The sequence below is a fragment of the Mobula hypostoma genome, chromosome 12 (genome assembly GCF_963921235.1).
Source record: "Mobula hypostoma chromosome 12, sMobHyp1.1, whole genome shotgun sequence".
NCBI classification, from domain to species: Eukaryota; Metazoa; Chordata; class Chondrichthyes; order Myliobatiformes; family Myliobatidae; genus Mobula; species Mobula hypostoma.
Window position 1 is genome coordinate 1,795,786 of NC_086108.1, and position 24,497 is coordinate 1,820,282.

The window sequence follows — 24,497 nt, forward strand, 5'->3', positions numbered from 1 at the left end:
TATGCCCTCTTATGCTAGCCATTTCAGCCCTGGGGAAAAGCCTCTGACCATCCACACGATCAATGCCTCTCATCATCTTATACACCTCTATCAGGTCACCTCTCATCCTCCAGCGCTCCAAGAAAAGGCCGCGTTCACTCAATCTATTCTCATAAGGCATGCTCCTCAATCCAGGCAACATCCTTGTAAATCTCCTCTGCACCCTTTCTATGGTTTCCACAACCTTCCTGTAGTGAGGCGACCAGAACTAAGCACAGTACTCCAAGTGGGGTCTGACCAGGGTCCTCTATAGCTGCAACATTACTCTCGGCTCTTAAAACTCAATCCCACCATTGATGAAAGCCAATGCTCCATATGCCTTCTTAACCACAGAGTCAACCTGCACAGCAGCTTTGAGTGTCCTATGGACTCGGACCCTAAGATCCCTCTGATCCTCCACACTGCCAAGAGTCTTACCATTAATGCTATATTCTGCTATCATATTTGATCTTCCAAAATGAACTACCTCACACCTATCTGGGTTGAACTCCACCTGCCACTTCTCAACCCAGTTTTGCATCCTATCAATGTAACGCAGTAACCTCTGACAGCACTCCACACTATCCACAACACACCCAATCTCTGTGACATCAGCAAATTTATTAACTCATCCCTCCACTTCCTCATCCAGGTCATTTAAAAAATCACAAAGAGTACGGGTCCCAGAACAGATCCCTGAGACACACCTCTGGTCACCGACCTTCATGCAGAATATGACCTGTCTACAACCACTCTTTGCCTTCTGTAGGCAAGCCAGTTCCGGATCCACAAAGCAATGTCTCCTAGGACAGGGGTCCCCAACCTTTTTTGCACTGCGGACCGGTTTAATATTGACAATATTCTTGCTGACCGGCCGACCGGGGGGGTAGGGTTGCCAACGAACAAGAGTAGCAGTCAAATGCGTTGTTTACCCAAAAGACTACAACGACCATGAAGCCTTGCGCGGGCACCAATGTGCATGCGCGTCGTGACCTGCCGATTCCTCCCCCGCCCCCCCCCCAAGCAAATCCTTTTTGGCGATTCTGTTCGTGGGGGTGGGTGTTAATCACTACCCGAATATAGGTGATAAGTGGGTAACACACTCAATTTTGTTTCTAAAAGGGTTTATCTAACGAATTTAATATTAAACACACAGCGCATATTTTCCTCGCATGGATATAATGATAAGTCAATTATCAGGGGAGCTTGAAGTGTTGAACGAACTTCCAGTAGAAGTGGCAGAAGCAGGTTCGATATGATCATTTAAAGAAAAATTGGATAGGTATATAGACAGGAAAGGAATGGAAGGTTATGGGTTGAGTGCAAGTCGGTGGGACTAGGTGAGAGTAGCGTTCGGCACGGACTAGAAGGGGAGAGATGGCCTCTTTCTGTGCTGTAATTGTTATATGGTTATATAGGTCACTTATAAGTCAATAGCATCATAACATTTTAAGTAATATTTGGATATTAAACGCACAGCACATATTTTCCCCATATGAATATATAAAATCATTGCAACACACCAATATCGCTGAATCAGTGGGAGCCCTGGGCTTGTTTCCCTGCAACAACACGGTCCTATCGAGGGGTGATGGGAGACATCGATACTCGAAGGGGGTTCCTGATGTCCAGTCTATTCCGCAATTTAGTTTTCGTTGCATTCATTGCAGAAAACTCCGCTTCACAGAAAAATGTTGGAAATGAAAGCAACGTTTTCACTGCTTTCGTGGCTTTCTCAGGATATTTAGCCTTGACTTTGATCCAAAATGCTGACAGAGATGTTATGTCAAACATACTTTTCAGCCCGTCGTCATTTGCAAGCTCGAGGAGTTGATGGCCTTCCCGCCCTGACTCGGATGACGCACAGTCATGACCTCGCATGCGTAATGGCTGATCAGTGGCTGTGACAGGGAATGAGGAAAGGTGCAGCTGACCAAATCATATCGCTTCCTCACGGCCCAGTAGCGCATGCTCTGCGGCCCGGTGGTTTGGGACCACTGCCCTAGGATCCCATGTGTCCTTACTTTCTCAATAAGCCTTGTATGGGGTACCTTATCAAATGCCTTGCTAAAATCCATATACACTACATCTACGGCTATACCTTCATCAATGTGGTTAGTCACATCCTCAAAAAATTCAATCTGCCTTTGACAAAGCTATGCTGACTATTCCTAATCATATTATGCCTCTCCAAATGTTCATAAATCCTGCCTCTCAGGATTTTCTCCATTAACTTACCAACCACTGAAGTAAGACTCACTGGTTATAATTTCCTGGGCTATCCTTACTCCCTTTCTTGAATAAGGGAACAACATCCGCAACCCTCCAATCCTCCGGAACCTATCCCATCCTCATTGATGATGCAAAGATCATCGCCAGAGGCTCAGCAATCTCCTCCCTCGCTTCCCACAGTAGCCTGGGGTACATCCCGTCTGGTCCCGGTGATTTATCCAACATGATGTTTTCCAAAAGCTCCAGCACATCCTTTTCCTTAATATCTACATGCTCAAGCTTTTCAGCCCTCTATAAGTCATCCCTACAATCGCCAAGATTCTCCTCCGTAGTGAATACTGAAGCAAAGTATTCATTAAGTACTTCCGCTATCTCCTCCGGTTCCATACACACATTTCCACTGTCACACTTGATTGGTCCTATTCTCTCACGTCTTATCCTCTTGCTCTTAACATACTTGTAGAATGCCTTGGGGTTTTCCTTAATCCTGTCCGTCAAGGCCTTCTCATGACCCCTTCTGGCTCTCCTTATTTCATTCTTAAGCTCTTTCCTGCTAGCCTTATAATCTTCTAGGTTCCTATCACTACCTAGATTTTTGAACCTTTCGTAAACTCTTCTTTTCTTCTTGACTAGATTTACAACAGCCTTTGTACACACCGATCTTGTACCCTACCAACCTTTCTATGTCTCATTGGAACGTACCTATGCAGAACCCCACGTAAATATCCCCTGAACATTTGCCACATTTCTTCCGTAAGTTTCCCTGAGAACATCTGTTTCCAATTTATGCTTCCAAGTTCCTGCCTGATAGCCTCATATTTCCCCTTACTCCAATTAAACGTTTCCCTAACTTGTCTGTTCCTATCCCTCTCCAATGCTGTGGTAATGGAGATGGAATTGTGATCACTATCTCCAAAATGCTCTCCAACTGAGAAACCTGACACCTGACCATGTTTTTCCAATATCAGATCAAGTACAGCCTCTCCTCTTGTAGACTTATCTACATATTGTGTCAAGAAACTTTCCTGAACACATCTAACAAACTCCAGCCCATCTAAACCCCTCACTCTAGGGAGATGCCAATCAATATTTGGGAAATTAAAATCTGCCACCACAACAACCCTGTTATTATTACTCCTTTCCAGAATCTGTCTCCCTATCTGCTCCTCGATGTCCCTGTTACTATGCAGTGGTCTATAAAAACACCCAGTAGAGTTATTAACCCCTTCCTATTCCTAACTTCCCCACAGAGACTCCGTAGACAACCCCTCCATGACTTTCTCCTTTTCTGCAGCCGAGACACTATCTCTGATCAACAGTGGTCATGGGTTAAACATGAAAGGTGAAAAGTTTAAGGGGAACATGAGGGGAAACTTTTCCACTCAGAGGGTGGTGAGTATGTGGACCGAACTACCAGCACAAATGGTGCATGTGAGCTCAATTTCAACGTTTAAGACAAGTATGGATAGTAGGGATATGGAGGACTTTGTTCCCAGTGCAGATTAATGGGAGCAGGGAGTTTAAATGGTTTCAGCATCGACTAAATAGGCTGCTTCTGTGCCGTACTTTTCTATGAGTCTAAGGTTTCTCAGGAGAGATGTGTTTAACATCTGTTTGCACCTTAAATCTGCAGTCGTAAATTCCTGTACCCCAAATGTATCTTCTTGCCCTTGCATAAGGTGTTTAACATTTTATTCTCATTGTCTTCTTGATTAATTTGAGGCCATCTGTTCACGTATTAAAATTAATACCCAAGGATTGCATCAGAGGGGAGTTGGGCAAAAAAGACTCCTCCCACCCCCCCCACTGCACTTGAAGACCATGAGACCATAAGACATAGGAGCAGAATGAGACCATTCAGCTCATCGAATCTGCAATGTCATTCCATCATGGCTGATCCCGGATCCCACTCAACCCCATACACCTGCCTTCTCGCCATATCCTTTGATGCCCTGGCCTATTAGGAAACTATCAACAGCATCATTTTCCAGTGGTCCAATATCAACACTCACCTCCCTTTTACTCTTTATGTAACTGAAAAAAACTTTTGAAATCCTGCTTTATATTATTAACTAGTCTGCCCTCATATTTTATCTTCTCCCTTCTTATAGCCTTTTGTTGAATTTTAAAAGCTTCCCAATCATCCAACTACCCACTCACTTTTGCGATTTTATATGCCCTTTCCTTGGCTTTTATGCAGTCCTGAACTTCCTTTGTACTTTTCCAGCTTCCTTTGCAATCTCAACCCCACATCTTGGCTACTATTTGGAGGCCTATATATGATTCCCATAATGGTTTTTTTACCCTTGCAGTTTCTTAACTCCGCCCACAAAGATTCAACATTCTCTGACCCTGTCATCTCTTCCTAAAGATGTAATTCCATCTCTTACCAACAGAGCCACACCATTGCCTATGCCTTCCTTCCTGTCCTTTCGATACAAAGTATATCCTTCGATGTTAAGCTCCCAACTATGGCCTTCTTTCAGCCACGACTCAGCGATGGCCACAATGTCATACCAGCCAATCTCTAATTGCTCCACGAAGCTGTGATAAGTTTTCCCCAGGTGGCACAGCGCAACTATCCAGATGTTCTTCCCAGTGCAATTCAGACCTCTGCTTCCCCACCCCTACTCCCCCAACCACGCACTTCATAGGGTCTTCCATACCTGAGGAGCTACGAGTGCGGACTCGACTACCAGCGTGCATCCTGCTGGTGCTGCCATCCCGCGAGCAGTTCCGGGACTTGGGGCGTCCTCGCTCATTGCTGGCCAGGCCGTTCATGTTCCTGTGGATTTTCCTCAAGCTGCACAAGAAATTGTGGTGGCAGGAGTCAATGCAGAAATGGACCGCAGGGTGCTAGGAGCACTCAGGTGGGCTAGATCCCTCTCCTGAGACTCAACCGTAAAATATCCATGCTCACGTTCACAACGCATGCAAGGAATACAAGAAAATAGGGTCTGGAGGAGGCCAGTCAAGCCTGCTTCTCTATTATCATCATGGCTGATCTGCCTCAGGCAACTTCTCCTCAGTGTCAGATCCCTATTGATCCCTTAAACCCTGATCTTTCAAAAATCTGTCTACCTCCAGAAGAATGGGCAATAAGACCATAAGTACAGAATTAGGCCATTTGGCCCATCAAGTCAGACCTGCCATTTCATCATGGCTGATTCAATTTTCCTCTCAGCCTCAATCTCCCGCCTTCTCCTTGTATCCCTTTATGCCCTGACCAATCAAGAATCTATCAATCTCTGTCTTAAATATAACAGCTTGGTCCCCACGCTGCCTGTGGCAAAGAATTCCACAGATTCACCATCCTCTGGCTAAAGAAATACCTCCTTATCTCTGTTCTAACAGGGCACCCCTATATCCTGAGGCTGTGTCCTCTGGTCTTAGACATTCCCACCATAGGAACCATCCTCTCCGCATCCATTCTACGAAGGCCTTTTACCATTCAGTAGGTTTCAATGAGGTCACTCAACATTCTTCAGAACTCTAGTGAATACAGGCCCAGAGCCATCAAACGCTCTTCATATGAGAGACTGCTCAGGTCTGGAATCATTTTTGTGAACCTCCTTTATCCCTCTCCAGTTTCAGCAGATTCTTTCTAAGATAAGGGGCCCAAAACTGCCCACAATAAGTCTCAACATTACATCCTTGCTTTTATACACTAGTCCTCTCTAAATAAATTTGCCTTCCTCACCACAGACTCAACCTACAAACTAACCTTTGCAGAATTCTGCATAAGGACTCCCAAGTCCCTTTGCACCTCAGATTTTTGTATTTTCTCTCCATTTCATAAATAGTTAACCCTTTCATTTCTTCTGCCAAAGTGCATGACCATACACTTCCCGACATTGTATTCCATCTGTCATTTCTTTGCCCATTCTCCTAATCTGTCTAAGTCCTTCTGTAGCTCCTCTGCTTCATCAAAACCACCTGCCCTTCCACCCATCTTCATATCATCTGCAAACTTTGCAACAAGCCATCCGTTCCATCATCCAAATCATTAACATACAGTGGTATGCAGAAGTTTGGGCACCCCTGGTCAAAATTTCTGTTACTGTGAATAGCTAAGCGAGTAAAAGATGACCTGATTTCCAAAAGGCATACAGTTAAAGATGACACATTTCTTTAATATTTTAAGCAAGAAAACTTTTTTATTTCCATCTTTTACAGTTTCAAAATAACAAAAAAGGAAAAAGGCCCAAAGCAAAAGTTTGGGCACCCTGCACGGCAGTACTTAGTAACACCCACTTTGGCAAGTATCACAGCTTGTAAACGCTTTCTGTAGCCAGCTAAGAGTCTTTCAATTCTTGTTTGGGGGATTTTTGCCCATTCTTCCTTGCAAAAGGCTTCTAGTTCTGAGAGATTCTTGGGCCGTCTTGCATGCACTGCTCTTTTGAGGTCTATCCACAGGTTTTCGATGATATTTAGGTCAGGGGACTGTGAGGGGCATGGCAAAACCTTCAGCTTGTGCCTCTTGAGGTAGTCCATTGTGGATTTTGAGGTGTGTTTAGGTTCATTATCCTGTTGTAGAAGCCATCCTCTTTTCATCTTCAGCTCTTTTACAGATGGTGTGATGTTTGCTTCCAGAATTTGCTGGTATTTAATTGAATTCATTCTTCCCTCGACCAGTAAATGCTCCCTGTGCCACTGGCTGCAACACAAGCCCAAAGCATGATCGATCCACCCCCGTGCTTAACAGTTGGAGAGGTGTTCTTTTCATGAAACTCTCCACCCTTTTTCCTTCAAACATACCCTTTGCTCATTGCGGCCAAAAAATTCTATTTTGACTTCATCAGTCCACAGGACTTGTTTCCAAAATGCATCAGGCTTGTTTAGGTGTTCCTTTGAACCTTCTGAATAGAACTTTTTGGCCGCAATGAGCAAAGGTATGATTGGAGAAAAAAGGGTGCAGAATTTCATGAAAAGAACACCTCTCCAACCGTTAAGCATGGGGGTGGATCGATCATGCTTTGGGCTCGTGTTGCAGCCAGTGACACGGGGAACATTTACTGGTAGAGGGAAGAATAAAGTCAATTGAATACCAGCAAATTCTGGAAGCAAACATCACACCGTCTGTAAAAAAAAGCCAAAGATGAAAAGAGGATGGCTTCTACAACAGGATAATGATCCTAAACACACCTCAAAATCCACAATGGACTACCTCAAGAGGTGCAAGCTGAAGGTTTTGTCATGGCCCTCACAGTCCCCCGACCTAAACATCATCGAGAATCTGTGGATAGACTTCAAAAGAGCAGTGCATGCAAGACGGCCCAAGAATCTCACAGAACTAGAAGCCTTTTGCAAGGAAGAATGGGCAAAAATCCCCCAAACAAGAATTGAAAAACTCTTAGCTGGCTACAAAAAATGTTTTCAAGCTGTGATACTTGCCAAAGGGAGTGTTACTAAGTACTGCCATGCAGGGTGCCCAAACTTTTGCTTCAGGCCCTTTTCCTTTTTTGTTAATTTGAAACTGTAAAAGATGGAAATAAAATGTTTTCTTGCTTAAAATATTAAAGGAATGTGTCATCTTTAACTTTATGCCTTTTGGAAATCAGTTCATCCTTTATTCGCTTAGCTATTCACAGTAACAGAAATTTTGACCGGGATGCCCAAACTTTTGCATGCCACTGTATAACATAAAAAGGATTGGTCCCGACAGACCCCTGTGGAACACCACTAGTCACCGACAGCCACCCAGAAAAGGCTCCCTCTTTGCCTTCTGCCAATCAGCCTCTGCTTTATCCATACTAGAATCTTTCCTGTAATACCACGGGCTCATAGCTTGTTCAGTAGCCTCGTGTGGCATCTTGTCAAAGGCCTTCTGAAAATCCAAGTACACAACATCATTCAATTCTCCTTTGTCTAGCTTGCTTGTTATTTCTTCAAAGAATTCCAACAGATTTATCAGTCAAGATTTTCCCTTGAGGAAACCATGCTGACTACGGCCTATTAAAATACCAAGTACCCTGAGGCCTCATCCTTAACAATCGACTCCAACACCTTCCCAACCACTGAGCGCAGACTAACTGGCCTAGAGTTCCCTTTTTCTGCCTCTCTCTCTTCAAAGTTCAAAGTAAAATTTATTATCAGAGTACATGCATGTCATCACATACAACCTTCAGATTCTTCTTCTGCAGGCATACTTAGCAAATCCATAGAACAGTAACTCTAAACTAAACATCAGGAATTGTAAACTAAACAAACTGTGCAAATGGGGATATAAATAAATACTGAGCATAAAATAACAGTGTTCTGAAATGAGTGTGGCTGTTCTTGAACCTGGTGGAGCGAGTCTGAGGCTCTTGTACAAGTCTGAGGATGAGTTCACGGCGCCAGCCAGGCGTCAGAGAACATTACGGGAGTGCAGTGTTATGTGTTTCACAGGAACGGGGCTGCACAAGGACATACCCGATCAAAACTTCTCCATGGATGGCATCCAGACCATTCCGACTGACTGGAAGTGCACTGAGAGCGGTAAGCGTAAAGGAGTTGGGTGCTTACTGTTCTGGTTAACAACAGATGGTGCAATCCGGGTCATATTACGATCGAGGAATGTGTTTGTAGACCGAATATTGAACTTTTTGCTGTTGGACTTCGGCCACATTCCACCGAGATCCAACACTGGGCGGCACGGGAAGTCGTTCCTGCCTGTGGCCATCAAACGTGCAGCTCCTCCCGTGGAGGGTCAGACACCCTGAGCTAATAGACTGGTCCTGGACTTATTTTCCATCTGGCATAGCTTGCATTTTGTTGTTTGATTGTTTGTGGTTTTTGTATTGCTATATTTACGCTCAATTCTTGGTTGGTGCGGCTGTAACAAAACCCAATTTCCCTCGGGATCAATAAAGTATATCTATCTATCTATCTTGTGCCTTTTACCTGATGGCAGCAGAGAGAAAAGACCATGGCCTGGGGTGGTGAGGATCTTCGATGATGGATGCTGATTTTCTACAGCAACATTTCATGTAGACGTGCTGAATGGTCAGGAGGGTTTTATCCGTGATGTATTGGGCCCAAATCAACTACCTTTTGTAGGATTTTCTGCTGAAAGGCTTTGCTGTTCCCATACCAGGTCTAATGCAGCCAGTCAGCACACTTTCCGTCACACATCAATAGAAATTCGCCAAGGTTTTTGATGACGTGCTGCATCTCCGCAGACTCCTAAGAAAGAAGTGATGTGCTTTCTTTGCAAATATATTTATATAATGAGTCCAGGACAGGTCCTCTGAGATAGTGACACCAAGGAATTTAAAGTTACTGACCCTCTGATGATTACTGGCTCACAGACCTCTTGTTTCCCTCTCCTGCAGTCTACGATCAATTCCTTGGTCTCAATGACATTGAGTGAGAGGTTGTTGTTATTACACCACTCTGCCAAATTTTCAATCTTCCTTCTGTATGCTGATTCATCACCCGCTTTGATACAGCCCACAACAGTAGTGTCATTAGTAAGTGGTGTTGGAGCTGTACTTAGCCACACAGCCAGGTGTAAAGTGAATAGAGCAGGGGGCTAAGTACACATCCCTGTGGTGCTCCTGTGCTAATGGAGATTGTGGAGATGTTTTTGCCAATCTGAACTGACTGGAGTCAACCAGTGAGGAAATCCAGGATCCAATTACACAGAGGGTATTGAGGCCCAGGTCTTGGAGTTTACTGATTAGTTTTGAAGGAATGATGATGTTAAATTCTGAGCTATTTTCAATAAAGAGCATCCTGATGTATGCATCTGCTGTCTGGATGTTCCAGGGTTGTGTGAAGAGCCAACAAGATAGCATCTGCTATAGGCCTGCTATTTCAGTAGTCAAATTGAAGCGGATGCAGGTCACCAGACAGGAGTGGATATGCGTCAACACCAGCCTCTCAAAACACTTCATCACTGTGGATGTAAGTGCCACTGTGCAACAGTCATTTAGACAGGGTACCATACACTGCCAGAGCAAGAGGTTGAAGACATCTGTGAATACACCAGCCAGCTGATCGGCACAGGGCTCCAGTACTCGGCTAGCTACTCCACCCGGATCAGATGCTTTCCTTGGATTCACTCTCTTGAAGGCAGCCCACATGTCATCTTCAGATACCGAGACCAAAGGATCATCAGGAGACATGGGGGTGCGTGATGGTTCATCTCTGTTCTCGTGTTCAAAGCGAGCATAGAAGGCATTGAGCTCATCTGGAAGCGAAGCTCTGCCATCCCCTATATCGCAAGATTTAGTTTAGTACGAAGTTTTGGCATTCAAACCCTGCCACAGCTGTCGAGCATCCCTTGTTGATTCCATTCTAGTCCAGAATCTCCACTTTGTCTGAGAGATGGCTTCATGGAGATCATACCTGCACCTCTTGTAGCATTCTTCATCTCTAGACTTGAATGCCTCTGATCTGGTTCTCAGCAGATTCTGGATTTCATTATTCATCCAGGGCTTCTGACTGGGGAAAACCATGAACGATTTTGTGGGAACAGACTCATCCACAGCTGTTTTAATGAAGTCTGTTACTACCCTGGTGTAGTCATTCAGATCCTCAGACGAATTCTTGAATACAGCCCAATCCACTGACTCAAGGCAATCCTGTAACCGATCCTCAGCCTCCTGCGACCACCTCTTGGTTGTTCTGATCTCTGGGGCCTTGCTCTTTAGGCTCTGTCTGTATACAGGTAGCAGGAGTACAGACAAATGATGCGACTTGCCAAAATACGGTTTCGGGAAGGAACAGCAGGTATTCCCTATTGTAGTGTGGCAGTGGCCTAGTGTGATCTCTGGTGCAACAGGTTACATGCTGTTGATAATTGGGCAGGGTTTTCTTCAAACAGGCCTGGTTAAAGTTGCCAACTATAATTTGAAATGCGTCAGGATGGGCTGTTTCTTGTTTACAGACAGCATCGTGCAGTTTCGCGAGTGCTTGCTTATAGTCAGCCGCTAGTGGTACGTATACTGCGGTTACGATCACGGGTCAGAACCCCCGAGGCAAGTAGAAGGGTCTGCATTTAATCATTAGTTGTTCTAATGATTAATTATTGTTATTAGGCAAAGGCCTGGTTCCCTGCCTCCCCACCCTCCCCCCACCACTTGGTACAACTTACTTCCTCTGGTCTGCCTCCTTGCGTTTGCGTTCCTTGTTGTGCACGTACGCCGTGGGGTCGAAGCGTGGCTGTCGGCTCCCTGAGGAAATAAAAAGGAGTGAGAGCTTTGACCACAAGTTGCATTTGATGCCCTGTTGCACACAAATATTGAGCACCCTAACATACATCAACACCTAGTGAGGAGTTCCACCAGATTCCTATTGGCTAGGGGTCCAATGGGACACCCTTTAAGAGAACACTCAGCATTACTATACTGTCTTCTCTCAGAGTTGCTGAAAACATGAACTATTGCAAAGTCTGCTAGCTGTCAAACGTACATCACAATTGGGGGAACAGTTAAATTTGCTGATGATACAACCATTGTTGGCAGAATTTCAGGTGGTGACGAGAGGCATACAGGAGCAAGATAGATCAGCTAGTCGAGTGGTGTTACAGCAACAATCTTGCACTCAACGTCAGCAAGACCAAAGAACTGATTGTGGACTTCAGATAGGGTAAGACAAGGGAACACACACCAGTCCTCATTGAGGGATCGGAGGTGGAAAGTGAGCAATTTTAAGTTCCTGGGTGTCAAGATCTCTGAGGATCTAACCTGAATCCAACATATTGATGCAGCTACAAAGCAGGCACAACAGGGGCTATATTTCATTTGGAGTTTGAGAAGATTTGGCATCTCATCAAAAACACTTGAAAATTTCCACAGATGTTCCATGGAGATAATTCTAGCTAGCTGCATCACCGTCTGGTATGGGGACAAGGTCACTGCACAGGATCGAAGTAAACTGCAGAGAGCTGTAAAATTAGTCATCTCCATCATGGGCACCAGCCTCCAAAGTATCCAGGATATCTTCAAGAAACGATGCCTCAAAAAGATGGTGTCCATTATTAAGGACTCCCATCACCCAGGTCATGCCTTGTTCTCATTGCTACCATCAGGAAGGAGCTACACAAGTCTAAAGGCACACACTCAACGATTCAGGAACAGTTACTTCCCCTCTGCCATCCGATTTCTGAATGAACATTCAACCCATCAACACTACTTTCGACCACTTTCTGGCTTCTCCCACAAAGCCAATGTCTAATCCAATTTACCTCATCCTGAATGCTGAGCAACTGAACATTCTTGACCAGCCTCCCGTGTGCAACCTTGTCAAATGCCTTACTAAAATCCATGTAGACAACATCCATTCCTTGCTTTCATCTAGTTTCCTGGTAACTTCCTTGAAAAACTGTTTTTGTCTATGTAAAGTATATAAGCTAATCTTTATATTTATTTTAACTTTGTGGGGTTTTTTTTGGTTCCTTAAGGTTGTCATAGCCGGGGGTAGTACTGGGGATAAGTTCCCACTATCTATTAAATTCTTCCAGTGGCCTGCGACTCAAATAGCCTCTGTCAATCAATTCTAGCTCCTGACCTTCACGTATCACTTATCTACTAGGCCCATCGGAACCATTTCTACTGATAGGAGAAGGGACAAAGGCAGGTTATTGGTGCCTTAAAAACCAGTTTCTTCGAGCAGGTGGGGCTTATCAGCTGTGGTTTGCAGCTCACCAAAGAGAAGGAAAACTGATCTCAAACCTCTGCTGCCTTGCGGCTATACCCACTCATGGAAGAAGCTACAGGAGTAAACCCCGAGGGAAAAATCCAGAGCTGGTGTCCCTAAGGCAGTCCTACATTGAGTTCAATGCTGACTGGCAGCTCCGGGTGCCAAACTGCATCGGTCTTTGCTGTTGGGTTCATCAGATGTGTGGAGAGGGTGAGCTTGCTACATGGGCAACAGCTTGCTCTCCATGTTCTAGTGCCCTGACTTGTGTATCTGGACAGCTGGGACGCAACGTCCATGGTCGACCCTGACCAATGGAGACCTCTCGTGTTCCTTATACTGCACCGGATCCGGAGTAACAATCATTTCACCCTCCTTTACACTTGTGTACTGAAAAATGAGAACAATCTTGAACTGTGAAACAAGAGTTAGGGGTTTAGAGCACAAACACAAGAAAATCTGCAGATGCTAGAAATCCAAGCAACTCCCACAAAATGCTGGAAGAACTCAGCAGGCCAGGCCTGCTATGGAAAAGAATAAACAGTCGACATTTCAGGATGAGACTCTTCTTCAGGACTGAGAAGGAAGGGGGAAGACGCCTAAATTATAAGGTTGGGGAGAGAAAGGAGGCTAGCTGGAAGGTGATAGGTGAAGCCAGGAGGGTAAGAAAGGTCATAGGCTGGAGAAGAAAGAATCTGATAGGAGAGGAAAGTAGACAATAGACCAGATGGAGCTGGTACACAATTCGGTCCTGGGTGCAAGCTCAAATTACAAAAATGTCAGCATGGGATGGTGCAGGTTGAATTACTAGACTAGGGGCCAGAGTTCAAATCCCACTCCTGTAGCAGTGGAAATTAAATTTAGATTGATAATCTGGAAGTTGGAGGAAAAAGTCTAGACTTAGTATTAATGCACACAAAATGCTGGAGGAATTTAGCAGGCTAGGCAGTATCTATGGAAAAAAGTACAGTCAATGTTTCAATCCGAAACCCTTCGACAGTCCTTCAAAATTCACCCAGGAACAAGAAGATAGTGTTGTTAAAAAACCATTTAACACAATGGTTCCAGGAACAAAAGAAATGAGTAATGTAGCTAGACTGTGAAATCTGGCATTCTTCTTACATTGAGAAGACGAAGAGACTTGAGATTAGAAGAATTGGAGGAAGGGAGTAGAGGAAATCTTATTGAAACCTATCAAATATTGAAAGGCCTAGATAGAGTGGAGTGTTTCCTACAGTGAGGGAGTCTAGGACCACAGCCTCAGAATACAAGGACATCCCTTTAGAATGTGATAAGGAAGAATTTCTTTCGCTAGAAGGTGGTTAATCTGTTGCATTCATTGCCACAGAAGGCTGTGAAGGCCAAGTCATTGGGTGTATTTAAAGTGGAGGTTGATAGGTTATTCAATAGTGAGGACGTCAAAGGTAACAGGACAAAGGCAGGAGAATGGGGTTGAGTGGCGTAAAAAATCAGCCATAATGGAATGGTAGAGCAGACTCGATGAACTGAATGGCCTAATTCTGCTCCTCTGTCTTACCGTCTTACAAATGTCATATTCACATTCATGAAGGACTTCTCTGAAGTGAAGAGAAACCATTTCCAATAACCACAGGGCCCAGTAATCTGCGAGGATTTAATTAAATTGGCAAAACAGACAGAACTCATAGATAAGTGTGAAGAATACTCCCATTTACTGCTATACTGTTAGAGTCATGGAAAACTACAGCTACAGAAAAAGGCCCTTCAGCCCATCTAGTACATACCAAACCATTTAAACTGCCTTTTCCCATTGACCTACACTGGGACCATAGCCCTCCATACCCCTACCACCCATGCATCTATCCAGACTTCTCTTTTTTTTTCCCAATTTTTTTTTGATTAATTTTCTACATAGGAGAATAGAGAGTTCAAGAAAAAAATATATCAAATACATTATACTGAATCACACACACAAACTCCTTACCCTATATTCATACAAATTGATTAATTCATAATAGTGAAATATAGTAAATTTATTATATGGAAAAAAAATCTAACCCACTACCAAGACCGAAGCTGATTAGTAAAGAAGAAAAAAGAAAAAAAAGTATATTATTAGCCACCATCTGTGCTTTAACGGCAAATCAAAGGATTTGAAAATAGTTCAGAAAAGGTCCCCACAATGTTTGAAAGTCTTGATTAGTTTCAGAAATTGAACACCGAATCTTCTCTAAGTTTAAACATGACATCACATCACGCAGCCATTGAACATGAGTGGGCAGGACCGCATCTTTCCATTTAAGCAAGAGCGCCCTCCTAGCCATAAGAGAAATAAAAGCCAAAATGTGCAAATCAGATTTCTCCAAAATAATATCCTTTCCTCCAACATTACCAAATAAAGCGGTCAAAGGATTAGGCTTAAAATTTACTTTAAAAAGTACGGAGAATATTTGAAATACTTCTTTCCAATATTTTTCAAGACTCGGGCATGTCCAAAACATATGAATGAGTGAAGCTTCTCCAATATTACATTTATCACAATAAGGAGATATACCCAAATAAAAGCGAGACAACTTATCCTTGGTCATGTGGGACCTATGGACCACTTTAAATTGTAGGAAGAGTGGTGAGCATATAACGATGAAGTGTTAACCAATTTAAAAGTTCTCTTCAACATTGAAATCGAGTTTGCATGCACCACTTTTGCTGGCAGCTCATTCCACTCTCACCAACCTCTGAGTGAAGAAGTTCCCCCTCAGGTTCCCCTTGAACTTCTCACCTTTCACCCTTAACCCATGACCTCTGATTGTACTCCCACCCAACCTCAGTGGAAAAAGCTTGCTTGCATTTACCCTATAATTTACCCCTCATAATTTTGTATTTCTCTATCAAATCTCCTCTCAATCTTCTATGTTCCAAGGAGTAAAGTCCTAACCTATTCAATCTTTCCTTATAACTCAGGTCCTCCAGACCCAGCAACATCCCTGTATAATTTCTGTCTTCTTTCCACCTTACTTACATCTTTCTTGTAGATAGGTGACCAAAACCGAAGACAATACTCCAAATGAGGCCTCACCAACATCTTATACAACTTCAACATAACATCCCATCTCCTGTACTCAATACTTTGATTTATGAAGGTCTATGTGCCAAAAGTCTTTTTTACATCCTATGCCACTTTCAATGATTTATGGACCCGTATCCCAGATCTGTTTGTTCTACTGCGCTCCTCGGTGCCTTACAGTTCACTGTGTAATACCTATCCTGGTTGGTCCTGCCGAAGTGCAACACCCTGCATTAGTCTGCATTAAGTTCCACCTGCCGTTTTTCAACCCATTTTTCCAGCTGGTCCAGATTTTAAACTAGCTTTATAGATTTGCCGTGTGTAGGTGATGCTTTGAGACATCCTGTACCTGTTGGAGAGGGAGTCAGCTTGTGCACGTGGCATCGATTTCCTCTCTGACTCTCCCGAGAAGATGACCGTTCCCTACCACGAAAGGATGTCTGCCCGCCGCTCCTCTCTCTGGATGTGGATCCCGACCACTGCCTGCTCCGGTCCCTCAAGGCAGAACGGCTGCCCTCTTGAAGCCTGTGGGCTGAGCTCGTCCTGTTCTGAGAGTGCCGTTCAGAACTTGGACTAAAATTCGACCGGCTCTGGGGAGAGGGTCCTGCTGGAGTGAGTCGACTGGAAGGAAGAGCAGAGCATGATGAACGGAAGGGGTGGAGGAGGAAAAGGATGAAAAAAAGATTCAAAATCTGCATGCAAATATTAGTGGGACTCAGTGGACTGAGTTTCTTAGTCTAATATAGAAGATGGCCGAACGAGTCAGGAACGGCTCAACCCCATTAGGTCCAGAGGAATGGCTCTTTTGAGTCCTGTGGTCCTAAGACTTCAGTGGCTATCAACAGGAAGGGTCACCGGCAGGAAATCCTATAAGCTAGTTGTGGGGGTAGAGGAGCACAGAAAGGATTGAGAGAGAGAGATACAGAGATACTGGAGGTGTTTTAAATTATGAATGAACGGTGTAGAGTAAACAATAAAAGTGATTGTCTACCTGCTATGCACTTTCTCTGTAACGGTTACATTATATACTGCATTCACTTTTTTCTTTTTATACTACTTTGACGTATGGAACAATCGATCTGGATCGTTAGCCATGAAGGAATCAATATAGAAGAAAACATTGAACTCAAATGGATCAAGGACAGTGGAAGTAGACAGACCAAATTGTTTTTGTTCTTGCCATGAAGGCAAAGGAATGGAGGTTGCCATTTTGTGAGCTGTTTAAAACTGTCCTTGCAGCTCCTTGTGAACTCTGAACTGATTCATGCCCTGGGATAATCTAATTAGAGCAATTGAACACAGACACAAGGAGTTTCTGCTATTGATCTGCTAAACCTGAGATCATTCTCCGATAAGCTGTGTACTGTGTACAAACATTTTAATTCCAATTCCCATTCCTGTTCTGACATGTCAATCCATGACCTCCTTCATGCCAAGATGAAGCCACCCTCAGGGTGGAGAAGCAACACCTTATATTCAGTGTGGGTACCCTTCAACCTGATAGCTTGAATACTGGTTCCTCTTTCTGGTGAACAAATTCCCCCCTTCCCCCATTTCTCACTCTTGATCTTTTACTTCTTCTCATCTAGCTGGGTCCCCTCCTCCTTCTCTTTCACCTATGGTCCACTCTCTTCTCCTATCAGATTGCTCACTCTCCAGCTTTCAGCTTTTTCCACCCACTATCACCTTCCAGCTAGCTTCTTTCCCCTCTCCCCACCTTTTTATTCCCCCCTCCCCCCTTCTCAGTCCTGAAGAAAGGTCTCAGCTTGAAACATTCACTGTTTACTCTTTTCCATAGATGCTGCCTGGCCTGCTGAGTCTCTCCAGTGTTTTCTATGTGTTGCCATCAGCAGAGAGCCCCACCGCCCAGGCCATCGCTGCTGCCATCAGGAAGAGCCTCAGGACTCGCACCACCAGGTTCAAGAACAGTTAGTACCCGCTCAACCATCAAGCACTTGATTAAAAGGGGATAGCTGCACTCACTTGCTCCATCATTGAAATGTTCCTGCAATCTATAATCTCACTTTCAGGACTCTTTATTTCATTATCTCATATTCTCATAATTTATTGCTATTTATTTATCATCGCATTTATACAGTTTGTTGTCTTCTGCACTCTGGTTGATCGTTCATTGATCCTGTTATAGCTACTATTCTATAGATTTGCTGAGTATGCCAACAGAAGAATGAATCTCAGGGTTGTACGTACATGGTGACATATACTGTATGTACTTTGGCAATAAAATTTACTTTGAACTTTAATAAATCAATTAACAAGCATTTCTTTTGTCAGAGAATCAAAAACTAGGGACTAAGATATACAAGTCATCCTTATAAAACAATAGGAAACTTTATTAGAATGTGGAAGATGCTATGGCAAGAAGTTGACGCAGGTGACTGACATACTTTCAAAGGGAAAGCAAACAAGAACAGGAATGGAAGTAGAGAGGTGAACAAAAAGAGATTCGTGTGATATAAAATTGCCGAGAGGACTATTTAGGCTAAATGGCCATTTCTGTTTCTAGTATTCCTGGCGGGGAAAACTCTCATGAATGTTTGACTCATCTGTGCATGTAATCCAAGTGACCACTCCTCATATAGGACTAGGCTCAGGCACAGGGTGCCCATGTGCAAGCATCAGCCGCTCACTCAATTTCCATTTCCATTGTGTGGTTTGGTGAACTTTTGTCTGATAAGCCCTCTGTGTAGCTGGAGGTTATACTACCCTAAAGGAGCTATATAATTGCAAGAATCTTTTTTAATATACAGTGGATTTCAGTTAAGTGGGACACACCAGGAACAGTACATTTTGGCCCAATTTAACAGCTGCCCTAATTAGCCAAAGTTTCATGGAAACAGTTAAAAAGTATAGCATAAAAAATGAGTATTAAACTTTTAGCTAAAATTAAACAAATTATGTATTTAAATGAACTTTTAATGAATTATGTATTCAAATGAAATACAAAACAAATTACAACACTATCAACACTACTGCAATACTATAAAACTGTATTCGATCCTAACAGTTATCAACAGAGGAATTGTGAGCTGACCGAGTTATAAACTCAGTCAGCACCATGGGTACCAGCCTCCCCAGCATCCTCAAGGAGCGATGCCTCAAAAAGGTGGCATCCATCATTAAGGACCCCAACACCAAGATCATGCCCTCCTCGTTGCTGCCATTAGGGAGGAGGTACAGGAGCCTGAAGGTACCCACTCAATGATTTTGAAACATCATCTTCCCTGCCATCAGATTTCTGAGTGGATTTCTGAACCCATGAACACGACCTGATGACATAGATTGAGACATAGACATAGATACAGTTGCAAGAAAAAGTTTGTGAACCCTTTGTAATTACCTACTTTTCTGCATTAATTACTCAAAAAATGTGGTCTGATCTTCATCTAAATCACAATAATAGACAAACACAATCTGCATAATCTAACAACACATAAACAATTGTACTTTTCATGTCTTTATTGAACACATTGTTTAACCATTCACAGTCCAGGCTGGAAAAAGTACGTGAATTCTTGTACTTAATAACTGGTAGAACCTCCTTTAGCAGCAATAACCTCCACCAAATGTTTCCTGTAGCTGCTGATCAGACTTGCACAATGGCGAGGAAGAATTTTAGACCATTCCTCCATATAAAACTGTTTCAGTTCATCAATATTTTTAGGATACCTTGCATGAACAGCCCTCTTCTGGTCATGCCACAGCATCTCAATTGGGTTAAGGTCTGCACTCTGACTAAACCATTCCAAAACACTAATTTTTTTCTTTTTTAAAATAATTCTGTTGTTGATTTACTTGTGTTTCAGATCATTGTCTTGTTGCATCATCCAACTTCTATTAAGCTTCAGGTGACAGACCGCGACCCTGATGTTCTCCTGTAAAATGTCTTGATAAAATTTTGAATTCATTCTTTCTTCACCTATTAGAAGCTGGCCAGGCCCTGAGGCAGCAAAGCTGCCCAAATCTTCCACCACACCAGAGGGAGAGAGAGAGGGAGAAAGGGAGAGGGAGAAAGGGAGAGGGAGAGAAAGAGAGAGAAAAAGAGAGAGAGAGAAAAAAAGAGAAAGAGAGAGAGAGAGAAAGAGAGAGAGAGAGAGAGAGAGAGAGAGAGAGAGAAAGAGAGAGAAAGAGAGAGAGAGAGAGAAAGAAAGAGAGAGAAAGAGAGAGAAAGAGAGAGAAAGAGAGAGAAAGAGAGAGAAAGAGAGAGAAAGAGAGAGAAAGAGAGAGAAAGAGAGAGAAAGAGAGAGAAAGAGAGAGAAAGAGAGAGAAAGAGAGAGAAAGAGAGAGAAAGAGAGAGAAAGAGAGAGAAAGAGAGAGAAAGAGAGAGAGAGAGAGAAAGAGAGAAAGAGAGAGAGAAAAAGAGAGAGAGAGAAAAAGAAAAAGAGAGACACAGAGAGAGAGACAACTTGCTTCAAAAAGGCAACAATTATACCAGTGCCTAAGAAGAATAATGTAAACTCCCTTAGTCACTATCGCCCGGTAGCCCTCACATCTACAGTGATGAAATGCTTTCAGAGGTTGGTCATCACTAGACTGAACTCCTGCCTCAACAATTTGCCTATCGCCACAATAGGTCAATGGCAGATACAATTTCAAAGGCTCTTCACAGGGCTTTAGACCACCTGGACAACACAAACACCTACGTCAGGATGCTGTTCATGGACTATAGCTCAGCATTTAATACCATCATTCCCACAATCCTGATTGAGAAGTTACAGACCTGGGCCTCTGTACCTCCCTCTGCAATTGGATCCTCAGCTTCCTAACCAGGAGACCACAATTTGTGTGGATTGGTGATAACATCTTCCCCTCGCTGATGATCAACACTGGCGTACCTCAGGGGTCTGTGCTTAGCCCACTGCTCTACTCTCTCTATACCCATCACTGCATGGCTAGGCTTAGTTCAAATACCATCTATAAACTTGCTGATGATACAACTATTGTTGGTAGAATCTCAGATGGTGACGAGAGGGTGTACAGGAGTGAGATATGCCAACTAGTGGAGTGGTGTTGCAGTGACAACCTGGCACTCAACATCAGTAAGACGAAAGAGCTTCAGGAAGGGTAAGACGAAGGAAAACACACCAATCCTCATAGAGGGATCAGAAGTGGAGAGAGTGAGCAGTTTCAAGTTCCTGGGTGTCAACATCTTTGAGGATCTAAACTGGTCCCAACATATCGACGTAGTCATAAAGAAGGCAAGACAGTGGCTATACTTCATTAGGGGTTTGAAGACATTTGGTATGTCAACAAATACACTCAAAAACTTCTATAGATGTACCGTGGAGAGCATTCTGACAGGCTGCATCACTGTCCAGTATGTGGGGGTGGGGGGAGCTACTGCACAGGACCGGAAGAAGCTGCAGAGAGTTGTAAATTTAGTCAGCTCCATCTTGGGCACTAGCCTACAAAGTACCCAGGACATCTTCAAGGAGCGGTGTCTCAGAAAGGCAGTGTCCATTATTAAGGACCTCTAGCACCCAGGGCATGCCCTTTTCTCACTGTTACCATCAGGTAGGAGGTACAGAAGCCTAAAGGCAAACACTCAGCGATTTAGGAACAGTTTCTTCCCCTCTGCCATCCAATTTCTAAATGGACATTGAACCCCTGGACACTACCTCACTTTTTTAATATAAATTATTTCTTTTTTTGCATGGTTTTTAATCTATTCAAAATATGTATACTGTAATTGATTAATTAATTTATTTATTTATCATCATTATTTTATGTTTTTCTTCTCTTTCTTCTGTATTATGTATTGCATTCAACTGCTGCTGCTAAGCTAACAAATTTCACGAAACATGCCAGTGATAACAAACCTGCTTCTGGTTCTGAAATACATGCCAACATTGCATTTATCTTCTTTACCACAGACTCAATCTGTAAATTAACCTTCTGGGAGTCTTGCGAGGACTCCTAAGTCCCTCTGCACCTCTGATGTTTGAATGTTTTCCCCATTTTGACAGTAGTCCACACTATTGTTCCTTTTTACCAAAATGCATTCCGTACATTTCCCAACACTGTATTCCATCTGCCACTTTTTCCCCATTCTTCCAATTTGTCTAGGTCCTGCTGCAATCGCATTGCTTCCTCAGCACTACCTACCCCTCTACCTATCTTCACATCATCTACAAACTTTGCCACAAAGCCATCATTTCCATGATGCAAATCATTGACAAAGAATGTGAAAAGTAGCGGTCCCAATACTGACCCCTGACCACTATCATTAGCAGCCAACCAGAAAAGGCCCCTTTTATTCCTACACTACCTCACTTTTTTAATATATATATTACTTCTGTTTTTGCACAATTTTAATCTATTCAATATACGTATACTGTAATTGATTTACTTATTTAATATTATTTTTTGTTCTTCTATATTATGTATTGCAATGTACTGTTGCCAAATAACAAAGTTCATGGCATATGCCAGTGATATTAAAGCTGACTCCAGTGTACGCTGCTATGCTCTTTTGATTGACTGTACATGAACAAAATAATCACAGACACATGGTACAGATAATGGGCTATCTCCATACAATGCTATCGATGATTGCATCCTCCAAATCTTCGCTTTCCTTATAACATTCAAGATGACTGTGGATACCTTCAAACTCTTCATAGCTAACTTGAAGTAGTGAAATCATTTTATTTTCGCCCCCTACCATTTCTGACATATCCAAGCATGAATGCTTGAAACTTCACTGAGCAAAACAGTTCTGAATTGTCTTACTGCTTATTTCTTGCCAGCTATCAGTGACAAAAATCACTGCTTTTTGAACACAAACACATGCAACTGACTATTTAAAAACTATTATTTAAATTGCTATTTAAAAAAAATGTTCGTTCTAAGCACAGAGTAGTGTCTAACAGCCCCGAAAGTGCACGTGATTGACGCTAGTTAGAAGCTGTTTGGCAAGTTTCCTGTCCCAATTAAGAGGTATAGTGTCCCAAATAAACAAAAGAAACTGGCTATTTTCTCAAATAGTTTCTGTTCTTTAACAGTTGTCCCAAGTGGCTGCCCCAATTGAATGATAGCTCAATCATTGGAAATCCCCTGTACATAATTCTTTACCTTTTATATAATGTTTTATTCTTTCTAATTGTTGAACGTTGATGTTTTTGTTGCACGTCATGCTCTGACCAACACTCCACAGCAAATTCCTAATACGTGTAAAAGTACACTCAGTGGCCACTTTACTAGGTACAGTTGTACACCCGCTTGTTAAAGCAATTATCTAATCAGCCAATCATGGGACAGCAATTCAATGCCTCAAAGCATGCAGACATGGTCAATAGGTTCAGTTGTTTCCCTGGCCAAATATCAGAATGAGGAAGAAATGTGATCCAAGTGACTATGACCATGGAAACATTGTTGGTGCCAGACAGAATGGTTTGAGTACCTCAGAAACTGATCTCCTGGGATGTTCATGCAGAACAGTCACCTAGAGTTTACAGGGAATGGTGCCAGCAACAAAAACTGGTGCCAGAAACACTTTGTTAATGAGAGAGCTCAGAGAATGGCCAGACTGGTTCAAGCTAACAGGAAGGCGACAGTAACTCAAATAAGACCATAAAACCATAAGATACAGGAGCAGAAATAGGCCACTTGCCTCATCAGGTCTGCTCCTCCATTTCATCATGGCTGATCCACTTCCCTTTCAGCCCCAATCTCCTGCCTTCTCCCCATATCTCTTTAGGCCCTGTCGATCAAGAATCTAATCAACTTTGGCCTTAAATATACCCAATGACTCGGCCTCCGCAGCTGCCTGTGGCACCATAAATAAATAACTAGGCATTACAACAGTGGTGTGCACAAAAGCAACTCTGACCATACAACACTTTTAGGAACTTCACTTCCTTTTGTACTATCTAAGTTGAATAAACAAATGGGTAATCCAATAGTTAAACATACATTGTGAATATGGTTTCAATTTCGTAAATTTTTTGGTTGGAACAAATTTATGTTATCAAGCCCTATTATATCTAATTTCTTTTTTCAACCCTCCGTTATGGACTAAGCCTTTTTGATATGGAAAACGAAAGGTATTAAATGTTTTCGTGACTTATTTCTGGATAACTGTTTCATGTCTTTTGAACAGTTATCTAAGAAATTCGATTTGCCTAGATCCCATTTTTTTTTTTAAAGACATTTACAAATAAAAAATTTTTTTAATACTACGTTGCCTACCTTTCCGACTTCATACCCTACTGATATCACTGATAAAATTTTAGGTTTAAATCCTCTCCAGAAGGGATTAATAGAATTTATCTATGATATAATTATGAAATTACAGCCAGGTATATCTGATAAAATTAAAAATGAATGGGAAAGGGAACTTCAACTTTGTCTACCTATAGAGAAATGGGATAAAATTTTTCAAATAGTCGGTACTTCCTCTATATGTGCTAAACATACATTAATACAATTGAAAGTAGTGCATACAACCCATATGTCTAAAGATAAATTAGCCCATTTTTATTCCCATATAAACCCTATTTGTGACAGATGTCACTCTGAGATGGCTTCTTTAACTCATATGTTTTAACATAGAAACATA

At 42.7% G+C, this 24,497-nt stretch overlaps 1 protein-coding gene across 3 annotated transcripts in view; it reads right to left on the bottom strand.

The window, feature by feature from the left end:
* ccdc61 (coiled-coil domain containing 61) overlaps positions 1-24,497 on the bottom strand; it is a 107,208-nt gene that overhangs the window by 20,028 nt on the left and 62,683 nt on the right. For all 3 annotated transcript variants that reach the window (XM_063064842.1, XM_063064843.1, XM_063064844.1), the window contains 3 exons: positions 16,269-16,540; positions 11,333-11,411; positions 4,917-5,053 (listed from right to left, as the gene is read on the bottom strand). In XM_063064842.1, the coding sequence (XP_062920912.1) occupies positions 4,917-5,053; positions 11,333-11,411; positions 16,269-16,540 (488 nt within the window). The remainder of the gene's footprint in view (positions 1-4,916; positions 5,054-11,332; positions 11,412-16,268; positions 16,541-24,497) is intronic.